Source organism: Podarcis filfolensis, assembly GCF_964270895.1.
Source record: "Podarcis filfolensis genome assembly, chromosome: 7".
Lineage (NCBI taxonomy): Eukaryota > Metazoa > Chordata > Lepidosauria > Squamata > Lacertidae > Podarcis > Podarcis filfolensis.
The window spans coordinates 687,301-708,768 of NC_139603.1; the positions used below are offsets into that span (position 1 = coordinate 687,301).

Here is a 21,468-nt window from a genome sequence, read left to right on the forward strand (position 1 = left end):
GTCAACTCCAACTCAACTTAGAAAGGGCCAAAGAACAATATAAGAAGCAGGCAGACAAGAACAGAAGGGAAGGTGAAACTATAAGGGTGGGGGATCAGGTGTGGCTGTCCACCCAAGGACTGCCGTTCAAGGGGGGTTGCAAGAAATTGAGACCCAAAAGATTGGGACCATTTGAGGTCATTCAACAGGTTAACCCAGTAGCTTTCAGACTCCGGTTACCGAACCACATGAAACTGCATCCAGTATTCCACAGGTCATTACTGTCACCGTATAGGGGGGGGAAAGAAGGGGTTTCCCCACAGGGACCAGTCTTAGAAGAGAGGGAAAGCAGCAACCATGTGGCGGAAATCCTCGACTCCAGGTGGAAGGGTAATCAGGTGGAGTATTTGGTAGCGTGGGAAGGGGAACCGGAGTCAGAAAACACCTGGGTGACGGCAGAGGAAGTCAATGACGAGGTCTTGATCGAAGCGTTCCATCAAAGGTTCCCCAGGAAACCTCAGTCAGTAGCGAGGTTCCGGAGGGAGTACTTTGGCACCACCGAAGAGGAGGAGGAATTTGAAGGATTCACGGGGTCAGAGTGGGAAGAAGGAATAGATTCCGAGGAGGATGAGTACTTAGAAACCCGAAACAGCAACCGGTGGAGGAAAATGTTCGAGACTTCGGAAGATGAGGGAAGTTCTTTCAGGGGTTTTGCTCCCTCACCTCCAGCAGAGGAAGGGGGTGGAGGGGGCCCTGGAGGGGAGGTGGATGTCAGGGAACTGTCATCGGAAGAACAGGTGGTGGAGGGGCTCCCAGAGGTTGAGAGAGACTTATCAGCGGAGGAGGGAACCAGCAGGGGGCGAGAAAGAGCTCCAAGGGAAAGCGAGTCAGAAGAATGGCTCAGAGACAATTCCAGCGAGAACAGCGAGGAGGTTTCAGGACCTCCTATAGGGACACCCACTCCTCGCCGGAAATTGTCACATAGAGAGTCCAGAAGACGTGTTTCCGTTAAGGAGCTGTTATGCTGGAAGAAATTCCGTAAACGCCCACTGTCGGATTCTGCCAGCGACTGACGGAGCCATGCTTATGGCGCTCCGTTACAGACAGTGGTTTGTGGACTTAGCCAAACACTGAGGGACTAGGAACTTTACGCACAAGCAGCTCAACATCCCATCACAGATTCTGTATGTTCTTTCCTTCCACATCCAGATTTGTAATGGTATTTAATTTTTGCCTTTTTTTCATCTGCCAGGCTAGCAGTTTCCCACATTTATTAGCTGATTCAAATGTCTTTTGTCTCATCTGCTTAATTTTCCATTCAACTTCCTGATTTATCATTTTCATGTATTGTACTTGATATAATTTTATTTCTCTCAGAATCTCTTGCGACTTTGGTTTCGCTCTTAATTTCTTCTCTCCTCCTTTTATTTTTTCCAAGATTTTATCTTTTTTCTCATTTTGTATTCTCTTCTTTAATGCATTCTGTTGAATCAGGAACCCTCTCATAACCGCTTTGCTTGCGTCCCAGATTACTCTTTTTTCAACCGTAGTATTCAAATTTATCTCAAAATAGTCTCTCAGGATTTTTTGGGCCTTCTTAGTGACCTCTTGATCTCTAAATAAGGTGTCATTCATCCTCCATCTGAAGGAACCAATTGGTGTTAATTTCATCTCCATCTTCACCGCATTGTGGTCGGAGCAGGTTTTTGGGCAAATTTCCACTTTTCGAATCTTAGGTGCCAGTCCTCTAGTTATCCATATTTGGTCAATTCTTGTCCATGTCATGTTGGCTTCAGAGAAGAATGTTCCCTCTCTTCCAAGGGGGTTCTTGGATCTCCAAATGTCAATCAAGTCCATATTGTCAGTCAGTTCAAAAAAGGTTTTTGGTAGTCTGCCATCTTTAGTTACAACTTGTCTCTGCGACTTATCCATATTTGTAGATACCACTCCATTCATATCTCCCATCAGGATAATATTATAGTCCATGTAGTCAAGCAATGTCTCTTGCAATTTCCTAAAAAATTCAGATTTCCCTTCATTTGGTGCATAAACTCCTACAATCAAAAATGTTTCTCCTTGTGATTGAATTTCAATTGCCACCCATCTTCCTTGTTCATCTTTAAAAGCAAATTTCGGTGATAGGCTCTCTTTGGCATAAATAACAACTCCTCTCTTTTTAACCTTGTCCGATGAAATAAACTCTTGACCCAATCTTTTATTAATCAGTACTTTCCTGTGAAGCCTTATCACATGAGTTTCCTGTAAACAAATTAAGTCCAATTGTTCCTTTTTCAGTAAATGAAAGATTTTCTTCCTCTTCTCCGGGGAGTTAAATCCATGAATACTCCAACTTAATAATTGCAGAGACATGATGTAGTTATTCTATTTTCCTCCAACTGCTCCCAAAAGTTCTTCTTGTTCTGACGGTGGTATCACTTCTTTTTGTTTTTCCAATCCCAAAGGTGGTGGTGCTATGTCTAGTACTCCTGCTCTTAAAGCTCTTAACTCTTCTATCACTTCTTTTTGCAGGTCTTTTTCGTGGTCTCTCAAAATTTTTTCCTTATCTTCCAACGATCTTATTTTGAACTTTTTCCCTTTAAAGTTAAAGGATAATCCCTGGGGGAATTCCCACCTGAAAACAATTCTGTTTCTTCTCAGTAGGGTTACCAGATCTCAAAGAAAAACATTTTAACTTGGTAAGATGTTCAGGTGCATCATTCTGGCAAGTGGTGAGAACTTTACCACACTTCAGCTGGTTGGAAATAAAATAAGTAGCAAAGGGAGTAGCAAACTAGGAGGAGAAGGAAGGAGAGGGTGCAGAGGTTTTTTATTCATTCCCTTTGCTGTGCTCCAGAATTGGGCCCCTTGGAAGATGTGTGCCTACAGTGCCAGAAACACCCTGTTCTGAGACTTTCTGCTGACTGCTGGCAGTGAGAGCCCCCCCCCCATGAATTCCCTTTCTATTGGTAGAGGCTGGCAGAGAGAAGCCTGCACACCATTCCAATATTGCCCCTTGCAGGTCATCAACATTGGGGAAGTCAGTAGTGTTGTGCACTAAATTGCCAATTGGTAAAATATGTACTGACCAATGTGACTATATTGTATTTCACAAGCACTACTGTCTTGTGTGCTCCATCTGTGGGGGTGGCAACAGTGCTTCAGGCTGGTATTCTTCATTGCTGCTGTTACTAAGTATTATATGCCTGATATATATTTAAAATAAATTAACATTTCAGGAATCCTTGTGATTGAAAGAAAAGGAAACTTGTTTTCATCCTTCCTATTGTGTGTTTCTTTTATATTTATCTTTGTAGCCTGAACTTCTGAGCATTTCACTGAGGCGAGCCTGTATTAGTACACAGTATTATTTTGAGATTTTAATTGACTTTAGTGATCTTATTTATTTAAGATATTTTAGCCAGCTTCTGTTAACAAATAATTTAAACAAGAAAATGATAAAAACAGCAGATTGAAACAGAAGCAGAATAAAAAACGACATAGTAGCATAAAACTTCCTGAGCACTGCCACAAAATCCAGCTAAAATGCCTGAGAGGGAAAAGAAAAGATGGAGGATGAATGACACCTTATTTAGAGATGAAGAAGTATACAACAAGGCCCAAAAGACTCTAAAAGACTATTTTGAATTAAATTTGCCAACAAATGTGGAGAAAAGAGTAATCTGGGACGCAAGTAAAGCCGTGATGAGAGGGTTTTTGATACAACAGAATGCATTAAAAAAGAGAAGGCAAAATGAGAAAAAAGATAAAATTTTGGAGAAAATTAAAGAAGGTGAGAAAAAATTGAGAGCCAAGCCGAAGTCACAAGAGATTCTGAGAGAAATAAAGATATACCAAACACAATATATGGAATTGATGAATCAGGAAATAGAATGGAAAATTAAACAAATGAGACAGAAGACATTTGAATCGGCGGATAAATGTGGGAAATTACTGGCATGGCAATTGAAAAAAAGACAAAAACTGAATACAATTACAAACCTGGAAGTAGAAGGAAAAGATATAAACAACCCAAATGAGATAAGAAATTGTTTCCAGAAGTACTTTAAGCAATTATACACACAAGGGCCACAGAATGAAAAGGACATTGATGGATTTTTGAAAATAAATGGATTACAAAAAATTTCACAGGAAAGTAAAGCATTGTTGAACTGCAAAATAACAGATCAGGAGATAGAAGGTGCCATCTTAAATATGCAATTGGGCAAATCCCCGGGACCGGATGGACTGACTTCCAGATACTATAGATCCTTGAAGGATTGGATAGTGCAACCTCTGAAGGAAGTCTGCAATGAGATTTTGGAAGGGAAAAAGGCACCAGAATCGTGGAAAGAGGCCTACATTACACTTATACCGAAAACAGAGACTGAAAAGACTCAACTTAAAAACTACCGTCCCATATCCTTATTAAATGTGGATTACAAAATCTTTGCTGACATTTTAGCCAAGAGATTGAAAAGAGTATTGATTGAAGAGATACATAAGGATCAAGCGGGCTTTCTGCCGGGAAGACACATATCTGACAATTTGAGGAATGTAATTGACATTTTGGAAAAGCTAGATGTGGATATAAATACTAAAGCTGTTCTGATATTTGTGGACGCGGAGAAAGCTTTGACAACATTTCTTGGAGTTTTATGAAGAAGAATCTACAGGGTATGGGGGTAGGCCAAGGTTTTGAAAACGGTATAGGTGCAATATACTCTGAACAAAAGGCCAAATTAATTGTAAATAATGTGGTTACGGAACAATTTAAGATTGAAAAAGGGACACGACAAGGATGCCCAATTTCCCCTTTACTTTTTATATCGGTCCTGGAGGTTTTGCTGAATATGATTAGAAGGGACCGGTTGGTTAAAGGTATACAGGTCGGAGCCAAACAGTATAAACTGAGAGCTTTTGCAGATGATCTAGTTTTGACGTTACAGGAGCCAGAATCTAGTACTAAAAGAGTTTTAGAACTAATTCAAGAATTTGGTCAGGTGGCAGGATTTAAATTGAATAAGACCAAAACTAAGGTTTTAGAGAAAAATATGACATTGTTTGAAAAAGAGAAATTTCAGAATGAAACAGGTCTGTCTGTGGTGAGGAAGGTGAAATATCTGGGGATTAATATGACATCTAAAAATGGGAACTTATTTAAAAATAATTATGAGAAATGCTGGTCAGAAGTGAAAAAAGATCTCGAAACATGGTCAAATTTGAAGCTTTCCTTGATGGGTCGAGTAGCAGCTATAAAGATGAATGTATTGCCTAAAATGTTGTTTTTGTTTCAAACATTACAAATTGTGGACAAGATGGAATGTTTTAAGAAGTGGCAGAAAGATATTTCTAAATTTGTCTGGCAGGGCAAGAAGCCTAGGATAAAATACAAGATTTTGACTGATGCAAAAGAAAGGGGTGGCTTCGCCCTGCCAGACTTCAGACTCTATTATGAGTCAGCAGCATTCTGCTGGTTGAAAGATTGGCTGCTTCTGGAAAACACAGACATTTTGGATTTAGAAGGTTTTAACAATGTGTTTGGATGGCATGCATATTTGTGGTATGATAAGGTTAAAGCTCATAAAGCGTTTAAGAATCACATTGTTAGGAGATCTTTGTTTAATGTTTGGACTAGATATAAGGATTTACTGGAAAACAAAACCCCAAGGTGGTTGTCACCAATGGAAGCGAAAGCTCAGAAAAAACTCAATATGGAGGCCAGTTGGCCAAAATATTGGGAAATTTTGGAGCAAGAAGGAGATAGACTGAAATTGCAGAGTTTTGAGAAATTAAAAAACAAAGTCCGAGACTGGTTACATTACTTTCAGATAAGGGAGGCATACAATTTGGACAGGAAAATTGGCTTCCAGGTGGAAAAATCTAAATTAGAAACAGAAGTGCTAGAACCTAAAACTAAGATTATGTCAAAAATGTATAACTTGCTGCTGAAATGGAATACACAGGATGAAACGGTTAAGTCAGCTATGATTAAATGGGCACAAGATCTTGGACATAACATCATGTTTGCTGATTGGGAACAGTTATGGACCACAGGTATGAAATTCACGGCATGTAATGCCTTAAGAGAAAATATTATGAATATGATATACAGGTGGTACATAACCCCAGTCAAGCTCGCAAAAATATATCATTTGCCCGATAATAAATGCTGGAAATGTAAGGAAGTGGAAGGTACATTTTTTCACCTATGGTGGACGTGCCCAAAGATCAAGGCCTTTTGGGAAATGATTTATAATGAAATGAAAAAGATATTTAAGTATACTTTCCTGAAAAAACCAGAGGCTTTTCTCTTGGGTATAGTCGGCCATTTGGTGCCAAAGAAGGACAGAATCTTTTTCATGTATGCTACAACGGCAGCAAGAATACTTATTGCAAAGCACTGGAAGACTCAAGATTTACCCACTCTGGAAGAATGGCAGATGAAGTTGATTGACTGTATGGGACTGGCAGAAATGACCGGCAGAATCCGCGACCAGGGAGAAAAGTCAGCAGAAGAAGATTGGAAGAAATTTAAGGAATATCTACAGAAATATTATAAAATTAATGAACTTTGAAAAGATGTTGGTTTGAACTTTGGTGGTCTCCAGCTGTTATGATAAAGATAATGGGGATTATAATTGTTTCTGTTACTAAATTTAAAAAAAAGTTGAGTGGAAAATAAGGTGATATTTTAAAAGGAATGTTAAGAGATTAGGATTTGCTGAATTAACAAATTGAACTTGAGAACAAGAAGGGGAGGTATGAGGAAGTCAAAGAAACATGTGACTGAAAATTGTTATTGAAATTGAATTGTTTTTAATATTTTTCTTTTTCTTTTTGTCTTTATATAAAATTGGAAAATTTAATAAATATTCATTTAAAAAAAAGAGAGGGAAAAGAAAAGGTGTCTGGAACTTAAAAGCAAAGGTACCAAGCAAGGCTTCCTGGCGGGTGCATTCTGTGAGTGGCATGCCGCCACTGCAGCGGCCTTCCCCCCAGTTCCTATCCGTCCTATTAGGGCAAGCAGGCAACACATAGAGCTGTGCCTTTGATGAACTCTTGGAACAGGTTCATATAGAGCACAGTGGTCACTAAGGTACCCCAGCCCCATGTCATTAAACTTCATGTTGGAACTCTAGGTTACTGGTAGGTTTGCTTCCTTTTGTTTTAATATGTCACCTGTGTTCAGTCTCATTTGTGCTCCTGCCAGTTCACATTTCTGTGTATTTTAATTCTGTCTCATTTCCTTTTAAAGAGTATTGACTTTCATGAACGAGGAAAAAACCATAAGGAAAATGTGGCTAAAAAGATTAGTGAGGTAATACAATATATTAAACCTTGTTTAAACTAATCACATTATATTAAATTCCATTATTTAATGGAACTCATTATTTTTTCAATTGCAGATTAAAAAGAAAAGTTTGGAAAAGGCAAAAGAAGAAGAAAAAATGTCAAAGGAATTTGCAGCCATGGAGGAAGCTGCAATGAAGGCTTATCAGGAGGATTTGAAAAGAATTGGTGCTACGACAGGTAGGGTCTGACACTGCCAAAGAGATGAACAAGCTCCTGCTTAATATGTTCTGTCACTCACTTTTCCCATAGCTGTAGTTGTTTCCTCTTTCCCTCCTTAAAAAAACAGCAGATATAAATCCCAGCAATTCACTTCTACATCATGTCCAGGTGAGCTTCTCTTGTTATAATCCAAATCAGAGAAGGTTACGCTCGGCCAGCTTCTGTTCAGTGAATTGTCCGATAGAGGAGTCAGCAAGATGGATTCCCACTCCCTGTCACTCAAGCCCCTCTCCTTCACTGAACCTTTCGGCTCAGCAGGGAAGGGGAACTGGCTTAACAAGTGTGTGAGTGATCTATATCCAGTCTCTTTAATCCAGGGGGATGATAGTGGGTGTAGCTCTCCCAAACCCCCAAAATATATCCTTGGTCTTTGCTCATGAAGGGAGCATCCACAGCAACCCAGAAGTCCCCGGAAGTTTTGATGTTTGTTTTTTAAAACTGGAACTTGATGTTTCAGAATCTTTAGGTCAGAGCTCAGCACCAAAAAAGCGTGAGGAAAAGAAAGAAAAGAGAAAGAGAGAGAGAGAGACCACAGAAACATCATCAGATGCAACAAAGGAATGGGTGCGAGGATTTTCTCCAGAAGGCTATATGTATTACTACAACACTATATCAGGAGGTAAACCTGTAACAAGGAATGTGGATTTAATCATCCACATATCTTGCAATGGCTCATTTCCAATTACCTCACCACCCGCTTGTACCTATGACATCAGAACAAAATAACCTGCTCTCACCACGCATGGAAGTTCCTTGGCTAAAAAAAAAACACATTTGCCACAGACTTCTTCCTTTCTGAAGCTTTTCTCCAGTCTGCCGTCTTCAGGAGCTATCAGTGTGACCACGTGGAGCCACCCTCCTGAGATTGGCATCACTGCCGCTTACCGGGATGGGGATGAGGCCCAGCAAGGTGGAGGCTGCGTGGACACATTGGCAGAGCCAGCTCAGTGCTCCCCACGGTGCTCCCATCACTGTAGCCATTACCCAGCTATCATTACTTCCATACAGATTTACTTTATGTGTCACCATCGTTTTTTCAATGTACAGACAACTGAAACCTAATATCTCTTCTTTTATTATTATCATCCCCACCCTTAAGAATCGCAGTGGGAGAAACCTGAAGAATTTCAGGACAACCTTCAAGAACTCCAAAAGGTAAATGAAAGTTGTAAAAGCAAATCCTGCTTTTGTTTTATTGTTATGCAGGTTCTCTGAGCTTGAACTGGTCATTAGAATTACCAGTAGCTAAGTCCCACACCAAAGGGGGAAACACCAGCTGAAGCCATGTGTCCCTTATTGGATCTACTCCTTTGGCAAATGCTGCACACCATAAACTAAGTCTTGGCATGACTCACATTTTCAGAACGCTTCCTGCTAAAGTTAAGTTTTAAGTATGCAAAGTTAGATTTTATTTTTATTTTTTACTTTTGTTGTTTAGTCGTGTCCGACTCTTCGTGACCCCATGGACCGGAGCACGCCAGGCACTCCTGTCTTCCACTGCCTCCCGCAGTTTGGTCAAACTCATGCTGGTAGCTTCGAGAACACTGTCCAGCCATCTCATCCTCTGTCGTCCTCTTCTTGTGCCCTCAATCTTTCCCACATCAGGGTCTTTTCCAGGGAGTCTTCTCTTCTCATGAGGTGGCCAAAGTATTGGAGCCTCAGCTTCAGGATCTGTCCTTCCAGTGAGCACTCAGGGATGATTTCCTTAAGAATGGATAGGTTTGATCTTCTTGCAGTCCATGGGACTCTCAAGAATCTCCTCCAGTACCATAATTCAAAAGCATCAATTTTTCGGCGATCAGCCTTCTTTATGGCCCTGTTCTCATTTTTTACTAGAGGTCAAAATACAATTTGTAGAGGAAAGATGTGGCAATATCTTAAAATTAACCAAGCAAGCGAGGTTATACTTACACAAGAAACTATATGGGCTTGGGGTCCTGGCACAAGTTAGTTGCATTTTAAATCAACAGGAAAGATTGATAATATACATACAAAATATGTACACACGTTTTGGGTAGCATCTAGCATTATACGAGTGGACGAGAAGAGTCCCTTTTCTCTTATTCCCTTGTAGTCCGCATTACATGTCATCCTGTGCCTTTAATCAAGTTCCAGCTATTAAGTGCAAATCAATAGAACTATTCACATGAATTAATCCATTTTCTTTCATAGTAGTCTATAACCAGCAATTTGTCATAGCATCAAGTTTAATTTTCCATCTCTCCTGTGCTTATGGGTAGTCTACTTCCCCACTCCTGTAATGTCTCAGATTTTTAATTGCTATTTAATTGGAGAATTGACTGCATTCAAGTGTAGAGCAAAAATTAGTTTAGCTACAATTATCATGTTGCATGGGTATTTAGGAACAAGTTTGTAATGTGGCTTAAGGTGTGTGAGGACAGGATCCAGGAGCAAGTCTTTGACATGTTTCTCTGGTATCTTTTCCCAGGACTCATAGCGCCCGCCATATATAATTGGTGGGGAGGAAAATCAGATTTTCTAAGTGATACTTCTTATACCTACCTTTGTTCAATTTCTTTTTTTAATGCAGTTTCCAAGGTGTTATACAACATCATTCATTTTGCTTAGTTCTCTGGTGACCCTTATTATTTATACAGTACAATCAAGAATTATAAAGAAAAAGAACAGATCCCTGTCCTAAGAATATTGCTTTCTAAAAGCTGACAGTTTGGGGAGACGAGGGTGTGGGGAAATGGGATTTCCAAGGTAACAAAGGACTTGTTTCACTTGTTAATGGAAACAATAAAGTTTATTAAGTCAAAGGCTTCAAAGAAAAGGTGTAAAGATGTATTTCAGGTAACTTGGCTATCTAAGAGCCATTCTGTCTCTGTCCAAATTCTGTTAGAGTGTATGGAATGTCCCCCAGATTATTTTAATGAGTTAGATATAATTGCAATATTTTCATAAGTGGAGTCTGACCTTCCTTGCCTATATCCATATAGTACATCAGTGAGACTTGGATTAATCTTTTACTAGGTGGTTTATTTTTCTCTGTTAGACAGCACAGTGGATGGAAGGAACAAGTGAAGATGGTCGCACCTATTACTACAACACAGAAACAGGAGGTAAGGAAGATAAAGAAGAGATAAAACATAGGAAGGTGCCTTATCCAGAGTTAGACCATTGGTCCACCTAGCTCAGTGTTGCCTACACAGACCAGCAGCAGCTTTCCCAGATTTTTGATATAGGTCTTTCCCAAAATTCCTTGGAAATGCTGGGATTGAACTTGGGTTTCTGCCCATGCAGAGTTTTGCCAGCTTGAGACAGCCCTACACTTCTGTGAAGTCAGTAGCACAAATGGAGAACTAAATCCCAGAGGGTGGGGGTGGGGTGGAGTTGTTACCCTGATAAGGCCCTCATGTCCTTTCTGTAGGAACTTGTGGGCCATAGAGAAGCTGCAGCGCTGTTCATAAGGTGAAACGGACTGAGTCTGCCCTCTTAATGTCATGACTATTTGAGCCAATCATGTCTGAAGTACAGTGGATGATAACTAGGTACAGTGGTACCTTGAGTTACAAACGCCTCAGGTTACAAACGCTTCAGGTTAAAAACTCCACTAACCTGGAAGAGTTACCTCGAGTTGAGAACATTGCCCCAGGATGAGAACGGAAATTGTGTGCCGGCGGCGCAACGGCAGCAAGATGCCCCATTAGCAAAAGCATGCCTCTAGTTAAGAACAGTTTCAGGCTAAGAACGGACCTCCGGAACAAATTAAGTTCATAACTAGAGGTACCACTGTAGTTCTTCTCAGTACTGGCACACCAATTGTGGAAAGCTCTCCCCAGTGAGGTTTGCCAGGTTGCCTACTTTGTTGTCATTTTGGCACTAGGCTGGGAGTAGCTGCCAGAATTCAAAACCAGTAATTTTCAGATTTATATCTAGCTTCCCGATGACACCAAATTGCATCATCTACCTCAGACCCATATTTGTTTCTGTATGTTGAGTGTACAACTGATGCTTTTGCATTAACATTGTGAAACGCAAATAGCAGTTGTTTGTTTGAGTGGGGTTAAGAATGGGAATTTAACATTGTGTGATGTTTTGATTTGTTAGCCACCTTGAGTTTATTTTGAAAATAGGCTGGATATAGATTCTTTTAATACAAACTATTGTTTAAAATACATTGCTGTCTGTGTTTTCCAGTATCAACCTGGGAGAAACCTGATAATTTTGTGTCTCCTTCAAAAGAGAGTCAAAAAGAAAACCATCCTGAAGACAGCCGAGAAATGGAGTCAAAGAAAGCTGAATCAGATGCAGGGAAAGCAGGCAGTAAAAGCGAACTGCAAAAGCCAAAAAGAAATCTCCGGGTAAGTCATTTTCCTAAGTCATTTTCAGAATAAACCCACATCTTTTATCAAGTCATATTAATTACTGAAGTTTGAATAAAAAGTTCATTGCCATCCAGCAGAAATGCTTGCCACTGAGGAGACCAGGCCACAGAGCCGGGGTGGGGGGTGGGGAGGGTAATGAACAGTCTCCCTGCCCATGGCAGCAGTTTCTGGCATGCCAGTTGCCATACGTCACTATATGGACAAGGGAGATAAAAGCCCTTTGGATGAGCCAGTTATGGGGACAGAGCACTTCTTTCAGGTGGTTTTGGAATGTGGATTGTGGTTAGAGAGGAAGCCAAAGGCAATCTTCCCCAAGGGTGAGAGACTGGTTGAAAAAAAGGGATAGGACCCCCTGTCTCTGGGTCACAGCCTTATGACAATGGGGGATGCTTAGAGGGTTTTGAGTGGGAGTAGGGCTGGAGGAAGCGGGGTATTTGGGAAATAAGGAGGAGATACCAGGGATGGAGGACCCATAAAGACATCTTGCTCACTATGTTGCACTTGGATTGCTGATTTATGTATTATAGAACTTGTTTAGGCTGCTTTTGTATAAATTGTGTTAAGGTTGATGTTGTATACGTTGGTCTCACTATCAAAACACCATGCATTGTCAGGAAATAGGTGAGTGTTTGTGTAACGAGTCAGTGTTTTCTGTTGAGTCCTATGAGGAAATTTTGAATGCATTCCTGACCACCAAATTTTGACACCAAAGTGATGGGAAAAACCAGGAAAATCCTCTGAAACCTTGCAAAAGGAAAACAGGGAAGGAAAACATGCTCTCTTGTTTGTCAGATATCCCCACCCCCACCCACATGGTTTCTGGCAAAATGGCTGTCACAGACCAGCAAAACACAAAAAGTAAGCCTTGTTGAAGGCTGCTTGTTTAGTTACAGCACTACATGCAGGTCCGGCTGTTTGGATATATGAATCTGTGGTGTGTAACGCACAGTTTGGGTATTAATTCCTCATGTTTGGATAAGTGAATTTCTGTATAACCAGTGTTTGGTGTGTGTGGACTCTCTCTTGGTTAAAGGAAGTTGTTGCTGGTGTATTGCTCAGTAGTTTGCTGTTGGCTTTCTTTGCTTTCAGAGGAAAACAGAAAGTGATGACGAAGTAGAGGAAAAGCCTCACAGACGCAAAAAGATCAGCCCTTATGGGGAATGGCAAAAAGTGAAGCAGGAAAGCAGTGATATAGAGGATGTACCAGCCGTTCGGCAGGAAACCTCTCAGGCAGCATCTCGAAGAGTCAAACCTTATGGGGAATGGGAAGAAATCACGGAAGATAAAGATCCATAGTAAGTCCCAGATGCAGCGTGGAGACCATTGATTGTATACCATTTCTTGGGAGAGCGTTAAATTCCTCTGAATTCCTGTTATTGCGATCTGAACTTCAAACCGGTTTCTGACAGTGTTTTGATAACGTGTAACAGAGACTTGGTTGGATGAAGCAGATGGGCCTGTTCTTGTCGCTGCTTGCCTACCAGGTTTCTCTTAACACACAACAACCCAGGACATATGGGTGGGGTGCAGTCATTAGCGTGCACCAGGCATCCTATTGGGAAGACCCAGTTTTCTGAGTGCATGTTCTGGAAGTTGGGCAATAGGGGCAGTACAGGATTCCTTTTGGTGTACCGACCTCCCCGCTGCACCAAGGATTCCCTGCCTGAGCTGCTTCAGGTCATGGCGGATGTTCTCCTGGAGACACCTACTTTGATTGTCCTAGGGGATTTTAACGTCCATGCCAAAACAACCTTACAAGAAAGCATGGCCTCCATGGGGCTGTCCCTGAATAAGTTTGGCCCAACCCATAGTCGCAGACATGCCTTAGACCTGGTATTCACCTCTATAGATGTGGGTGATCTGACACTAAATAAAAGCGAAACAAAAGAAATGCCATGGTTGGATCACTTCCTGGTACACCTGGCCTCCGTGACCCTTCCCCTCTGCAGGGAGGTGGGACCAATTTGGATGTTCCACCCCCACCACTTAATGGATCCAAATGGTTTCCAGAGAGTTGTAGGGGATGTTTTATCCCCTGTTTAAGGCCTTTCAGCTGATTCCCTGGTGGCCCGCTGGAATGCGGAATTAACCAGGGCTATTGACTGTCTGGCTCTGAAGCACCCTCTCCAATTGCATGGGGCCCGGACTGTCCATGGTTTTCCCCAGAGCTGAGGGCGATGAAACAATAGTTGAGACGGCTAGAGCATCAGTGGTGGAAAACTCACTCTGAATCTGACTGGACATGGGTTAGAGCAGGGGTCAGCAAACTCTTTCAGCAGGGGGCCGGGCCACTGTCCCTCAGACCTTTGGGGGGCTATGTTTTTTGGGGGGCGGGGGAATGAACAAATTCCTGTGCCCCACAAATAACCCAGAGATGCATTTTAAATAAAAGGACACATTCTACTCATGTAAAAACACCAGGCAGGCCCCACAAATAACCCAGAGATGTGTTTTAAATAAAAGGACACATTCTACTCATGTAAAAACATGCTGATTATCCGCGGGCCGGATTTAGAAGGCGATTGGGCCGCATCCAGCCCCCAGGCCTCAGTTTGCCTACCCATGGGTTAGAGCTCAACCTTGAGCCTACCAAGTGGCGATAGCGATGGCAAAGAGGACCTTCTTCAGCACCTCTATGGCATCTGCAGGAAACTGCAGCAGGAAACTTTACAGGTGGTTTGCCATCAGGGCCTGGTAAAGACCCCAAGATCTCCTTCAAAATTTCCTTGATTCGGAAAGAGGTAGACTCCACCGTGGGAGCAGGGCTAGAGTCCTGTCTAAAGTTGCGTGGGATCAATTCTAATCTGTTACCTCCAATGATGTGGACAAGCTGCTTGGATAAGTGAAACCGACCACCAGTCTCCTTGATCCTTGCCCATCCTGGCTAGTAAAAGCAAGCCGGGAAGGACTGGGTGATGGGCTCTGCAGAGTGGTGAATGCTTTCTTCTGTGAGGGACCCTTCCCAGACCCACTGAAAGAGGCAGTTATTAAACTGCTTCTTAAAAAAAATCTTTGGACCCGGCCAATATGGCCAATTATCGCCCAGTCTCAAATCTTCCATTCTTGGGCAAGGTGATTGAGCGGGTGGTTGCTGAACAACTGAATGCAAACCATTTGGATCCCTTTGATCATGGAACTGAAACTGCCTTGGTTGCACTGGTGGATGATCTCCGGCGGGCTAGGAGCAAAGGTGAAAGCTATTTCCTTTTTTAAAAAATGAATAAAAATATTTTTCATTTTTTAAACAAATTTTTTATACATTCACATTTGTTGTTGTTGTTTAGTCGTTAGATTTTATTTTTATTTTTTACTTTTGTTGTTTAGTCATGTCCGACTCTTCGTGACCCCATGGACCAGTGCACGCCAGGCACTCCTGTCTTCCACTGCCTCCCTCAGTTTGGTCAGACTCATGTTTGTAGCTTCGAGGATACTGTCCAACCATCTCGCCCTCTGTTGTCCCCTTCTCCTTGTGCCCTCCATCTTTCCCAACATCAGGGTCTTTTCCAGGGAGTCTTCTCTTCTCATGAGGTGGCCAAAGTATTGGAGCCTCAGCTTCACTATCTGTCCTTCCAGTGAGCACTCAGGGCTGATTTCCTTAAGAATGGATGCGTTTGATCTTCTTGCAGTCCATGGGACTCTCAAGAGTCTCCTCCAGCACCATAATTCAAAAGCATCAATTCTTCGGCGATCAGCCTTCTTTATGGTCCAGCTCTCACTTCCATACATCACTACTGGGAAAACCATGGCTTTAACTATACGGACCTTTGTTGGCAAGGTGATGTCTCTGCTTTTTAAGATGCTGTCTAGGTTTGCCATCGCCTTTCTCCCAAGGAGCAGGCATCTTTTAATTTCATGACTGCTGTCACCATCTGCAGTGATCATGGAGCCCAAGAAAGTAAAATCTCCTACTGCCTCCATTTCTTCCCCTTCTATTTGCCAGGAGATGATGGGCCCAGTGGCCATGATCTTCGTTTTTTTGATGTTGAGCTTCAGACCATATTTTGCACTCTCCTCTTTCACCCTCATTAAAAGGTTCTTTAATTCCTCCTCACTTTCTGCCATCAAGGTTGTGTCATCTGCATATCTGAGGTTGTTGATATTTCTTCCGGCGATCTTAATTCCAGTTTGGGATTCATCCCGCCCAGCCTTTCGCATGATGAATTCTGCATATAAGTTAAATAAGCAGGGAGACAATATACAGCCTTGCCGTACTCCTTTCCCAATTTTGAACCAGTCAGTTGTTCCATATCCAGTTCTAACTGTAGCTTCTTGTCCCACATAGAGATTTCTCAGGAGACAGATGAGGTGATCAGGCACTCCCATTTCTTTAAGAACTTGCCGTAGTTTGCTGTGGTCGACACAGTCAAAGGCTTTTGCATAGTCAATGAAGCAGAAGTAGATGTCTTTCTGGAACTCTCTAGCTTTCTCCATAATCCAGCACATGTTTGCAATTTGGTCTCTGGTTCCTCTACCCCTTCGAAATCCAGCTTGCACTTCTGGGAGTTCTCGGTCCACATACTGCTTAAGCCTGCCTTGTAGAATTTTAAGCATAATCTTGCTAGCGTGTGAAATGAGTGCAATTGTGTGGTAGCTGGAGCATTCTTTGGCACTGCCCTTCTTTGGGATTGGGATGTAGACTGATCTTCTCCAATCCTCTGGCTACTGCTGAGTTTTCCAAATTTGCTGGCATATTGAGTGTAGCACATTAACAGCATCATCGTTTAAAATTTTTAATAGTTCAGCTGCAATATCATCACTTCCACTGGCCTTGTTATTAGCAGTGCTTTCTAAGGCCCATGTGACTTCACTCTCCAGGATGTCAGGCTCAAGGTCAGCAACCACACTACCTGGGGTGTATGAGACATCCATATCTTTCTGGTATAATTCCTCTGTGTATTCTTGCCACCACTTCTTGATGTCTTCTGCTTCTCTTAGGTCATTTCCACTTTTGTCTTTTATCATGGTAATCTTTGTACGAAATGTTCCTTTTATATCTCCAATTTTCTTGAACGGAACTCTGGTTTTTCCCATTCTATTGTTTTCCTCTGTTTCTTTGCATTGCTCGCTTAAGAAGGCCATCTTGTCTCTCCTTGCTATTTTTTGGAAATCTGAACAAAGAAACAGTGGGGTCACTCAGAGGAGAAGATGGTGAAATGCAAACAGGGGACACAAAAAGGGCTGAACTCCTCAATGCCTTCTTTGCCTCAGTCTTCTCCAATAAAGAAAACAATGTCCGACCTGAAGAATTTGGAGCAAATGATTCAGCAGAGGAAACACAGCCCAGAATAACTAAGGAGATAGTACAAGAATACTTGGCTAGTTTAGATGTATTCAAGTCTCCAGGGCCAGATGAACTGCATCCAAGAGTATTAAAAGAACTGGCAGATGTGATCTCAGAACCACTGGCAGTCATCTTTGAGAATTCCTGGAGAACAGGCGAAGTCCCGGCAGACTGGAGGAGGGCAAATGTTGTCCCTATTTTCAAAAAGGGGAAAAGAGAGGACCAAGTCAGTCTGACATCAATACCAGGGAAGATTCTGGAGCAGATCATTAAGCAAACAGTCTGTGAGCACCTAGAAAGGAATGCTGTGATCACCAATAGTCAGCATGGATTTCTGAAAAATAAATCATGTCAGACTAACCTGATCTCGTTTTTTGACAGAATTCCAAGCCTGGTAGATGAAGGGAATGCAGTGGATGTAGCCTACCTTGATTTCAGCAAGGCATTTGACAAGGTGTCCCATGATATTCTTGTAAAGAAGCTGGTAAAATGCGGTCTTGACTATGCTACCACTCAGTGGATTTGTAACTGGCTGACTGACCGAACCCAAAGGGTGCTCATCAATGGTTCCTCTTCATCCTGGAGAAGAGTGACTAGTGGGGCGCCAAAGGGTTCTGTCTTGGGCCCGGTCTTATTCAACATCTTTATCAACGACTTGGATGACGGACTCAAGGGCATCCTGATCAAATTTGCAGATGACACCAAACTGGGAGGGGTGGCTAACACCCAGAGGACAGGATCACACTTCAAAACGACCTTGACAGATTAGAGAACTGGGCCAAAACAAACGATGAATTTTAACAGGGAGAAATGTAAAGTATTGCACTTGGGCAAAAAAAATGAGAGGCACAAATACAAGATGGGTGACACCTGGCTTGAGAGCAGTACATGTGAAAAGGATCTAGGAGTCTTGGTTGACCACAAACTTGACATGAGCCAACAGTGTGATGCGGCAGCTAAAAAAGCCAATGCAATTCTGGGCTGCATCAATAGGAGTATAGCATCTAGATCAAGGGAAGTAATAGTGCCACTGTATTCTGCTCTGGTCAGACCTCACCTGGAGTACTGTGTCCAGTTCTGGGCACCACAGTTCAAGAAGGACACTGACAAACTGGAACGGGTCCAGAGGAGGGCAACCAAAATGGTCAAAGGCCTGGAAACGATGCCTTATGAGGAACGGCTAAGGGAGCTGGGCATGTTTAGCCTGGAGAAGAGGAGGTTAAGGGGTGATATGATAGCCATGTTCAAATATATAAAATGATGTCACATAGAAGAGGGAGAAAGGTTGTTTTCTGCTGCTCCAGAGAAGCGGACACGGAGCAATGGATCCAAACTACAAGAAAGAAGATTCCACCTAAACATTAGGAAGAACTTCCTGACAGTAAGAGCTGTTCGACAGTGGAATTTGCTGGCAAGGAGTGTGGTGGAGTCTCCTTCTTTGGAGGTCTTTAAGCAGAGGCTTGACAACCATATGTCAAGAGTGCTCTGATGGTGTTTCCTGCTTGGCAGGGGGTTGGACTCGATGGCCCTTGTGGTCTCTTCCAACTCTATGATTCTATGATCACCAGATGGGCAGCATCGAAATTAGATTGATTATATTTCTGCAGCCAAAAATGGAGAAGCTCTATACAGTCAGCAAAAACAAGACCTGGAGCTGACTGTGGCTCAGATCATCAGTTTCTTATAGCAAAATTCAAGCTTAATGGACATGGTGATGTCCATGTGTAGAGTCGTCTCTTGTGTTGTTGGAAAAGAGTGTTTGTGATGACCAGCTTGTTCTCTTGGCAGAACTCTATTAGCCTTTGCCCTGCTTCGTTTTGAACTCCAAGGCCAAACTTGCCAGTTGTTCCCTTTATCTCTTGACTCCCTACTTTAGCATTCCAATCCCCTATAATGAGAAGAACATCCTTCTTTGGTGTCATTTCTATAAGGTGTTGTAAGTCTTCATAGAATTGGTCAATTTCAGTTTCTTCAGCACCAGTGGTTGGTGCATAAACTTGGATTACTGTGATGTTAAAAGTTCTGCCTTGGATTCGTATTGAGATCATTCTATCATTTTTGAGATTGCATCCCAGTACAGCTTTCGCCACTCTTTTGTTGACTATGAAGGCCACTCCATTTCTTTTACAGGATTCTTGTCCACAGTAGTAGATGTGATGGTCATCCGAACTGAATTCGCCCATTCCCGTCCATTTTAGTTCACTGATGCCCAGAATGTCAATATTTATTCTTGCCATCTCATTTTTGACCACATCCAACTTACCAAGGTTCATGGTTCTTACATTCCAGGTTCCTATGCAATATTTTTCTTTACAGCATTGGACTTTCCTTTCGCCTCCAGGCATATCTGCAACTGAGCGTCCTTTCAGCTTTGGCCCAGCCGCTTCATTAGCTCTGAATCTACTTGTACTTGTCCTCCGCTCTTCCTCAGTAGCATGTTGGACGCCTTCCGACCTGAGGGGCTCATCTTCCAGCATCATAACTTTTATATGCCTGTTGCCTTTGTTCATGGAGTTTTCTTGGCAGGGATACTGGAGTGGCTTGCCGGTTCCTCCTCCAGGTGGATCACGTTTGGTCAAAACTCCACTATGACCTGTTCATCTTGGGTGGCCCCGCATGGCATAGCTCATAGCTTCTCTGAGTTATTCAGGCCCCTTCGCCACGGCAAGGCAGTGATCCATGAAGGGGACATTCACATTATTTTCATTTTTTTCACTTCTGGGATTACTTAGATCCCTTGGCCTCCCCCAACACTACACAAATTTTCTCCTATTTCTTTGCATCTAAACACATTTTTCTAGTTCATTTTCTCACTCTTTCCTTTAACTAATATTACATTATTCGTGTTACAATAAGCTGTTTCCTAGTTCTGCTGGATCTCTCAGCAGCCTTTGTTACCATCGAGCATAACATTCTTCTGGACCGTCTAGAGGAGCTGAGAGCTGGGGGCACTGTTAAACGGTGGTTCCATTCCCTCCTCCTGGACCGTGTCCAGAAAGTGGTGTTGGGGGATGACTATTTGGAGCCCTGGTCTCTCACTTGTGGGGTGCCTCAGGGTTCCGTCCTTTCTCCGTTATTGGGGGGTTTTGGCTGGGTGTTCATCAGTATGCAGAAGATACCCAACTCTACCTCTCTTTTAAATCAGAACCAGTGAAGGCGGTGAAGGTCCTATGTGAGTGTCTGGAGGCAGTTGGAGGATGGATGGTGGCTAACAGATTCAGGCTGAATCCTGACAAGACAGAAATACTGTTTTGGGGGGACGGGGTGGGCAGGTATAGGGGACTCCTTGGTCCTGAATGGGGTAACTGTGCCCCCGAAAGACTAGGTGCACAGCCTGGGGGTCATTTTGGACTCACAGCTGTCCATGGAGGCTCAAGGCAATTCTGTGTCCAGAGCAGCTGTCTCCCAGCTCCATCTGGTACGCAGGCTGAGACCCTCCCTGCCTGCAGAATGTCTCACGAGACTGGTGCATGCTCTGGTTATCTCCTGCTTGGACTACTGCAATGTGCTCTATGAGGGGCTACCTTTGGATTTTTTTAAAAAATAATATTTATTGCTTTTAAACATTACAAAAAAGAAAAAAGGAAAGGAGAGAAAAGAAAAAAAGAGAAACAATACAATACAATGAATAAACAATACACAACACAACATTCACACAATAAACTAAACAAAACAGAGCAAAAACGATTTAAAACACACATTATATCTTTTCAATATCATATCTTACATTCACTTGTTTCAACAACCTCCTCACACCTCCCTTTTTGTATTCCACTTCTGTTAATTGTTTCAGCAATTCCTTTCCATCTTCCTCTATTTTCTGTCATATAATTATCTTAACATATTTTAACCTTATTTTCCCTTTAATACTCCAATAGTCTATTTGTACTTAATTCCTTATAACATTTCTACTAAAGCCGTATAACTTCATTCCAACATTTTTCTAACACTCATTAATTTTACAATATTTCTATAAATAGTCTTTAATTTTTTTTCCAATCTTCTTCCACCGTCTCTTCTCCCTAGTTTTGGATTCTGCCAGTCGTTTCCGCCAATTCCATATAGTCCATCAACCTGGTGATCTTCTGTCCGAGGCTCTTAACTCTTTTCCAAGTCCCAGTCCCTTCTGCAAGTCTTCTTCATATTTATACATGCACTTTACTTTGTCTTCTGCTGATCTTATTTTTGTTTTCCTTCCTTTGAAGCTGAAGAGTAGATCTCAGGGAAACTCCCACCTAGAGATGATTTTATTCCTTCTCGACAGGACAACCAAGTCTCCGTAGT

General features: G+C 42.2%; 1 protein-coding gene across 5 annotated transcripts in view; it reads left to right on the plus strand.

The window, feature by feature from the left end:
• WBP4 (WW domain binding protein 4) overlaps positions 1-21,468 on the plus strand; it is a 45,280-nt gene that overhangs the window by 13,343 nt on the left and 10,469 nt on the right. For 4 of the 5 annotated variants that reach the window (XM_083624342.1, XM_083624343.1, XM_083624339.1 and 1 more), the window contains exons 3-9: positions 7,235-7,297; positions 7,386-7,509; positions 8,009-8,170; positions 8,651-8,706; positions 10,571-10,637; positions 11,716-11,879; positions 12,993-13,198. In XM_083624342.1, coding sequence (XP_083480468.1) covers positions 7,428-7,509; positions 8,009-8,170; positions 8,651-8,706; positions 10,571-10,637; positions 11,716-11,879; positions 12,993-13,198 — 737 coding nt within the window. In that variant the 5' untranslated portion in view covers positions 7,235-7,297; positions 7,386-7,427. The remainder of the gene's footprint in view (positions 1-7,234; positions 7,298-7,385; positions 7,510-8,008; positions 8,171-8,650; positions 8,707-10,570; positions 10,638-11,715; positions 11,880-12,992; positions 13,199-21,468) is intronic. The other variant, XM_083624340.1, reaches the window with a different exon arrangement.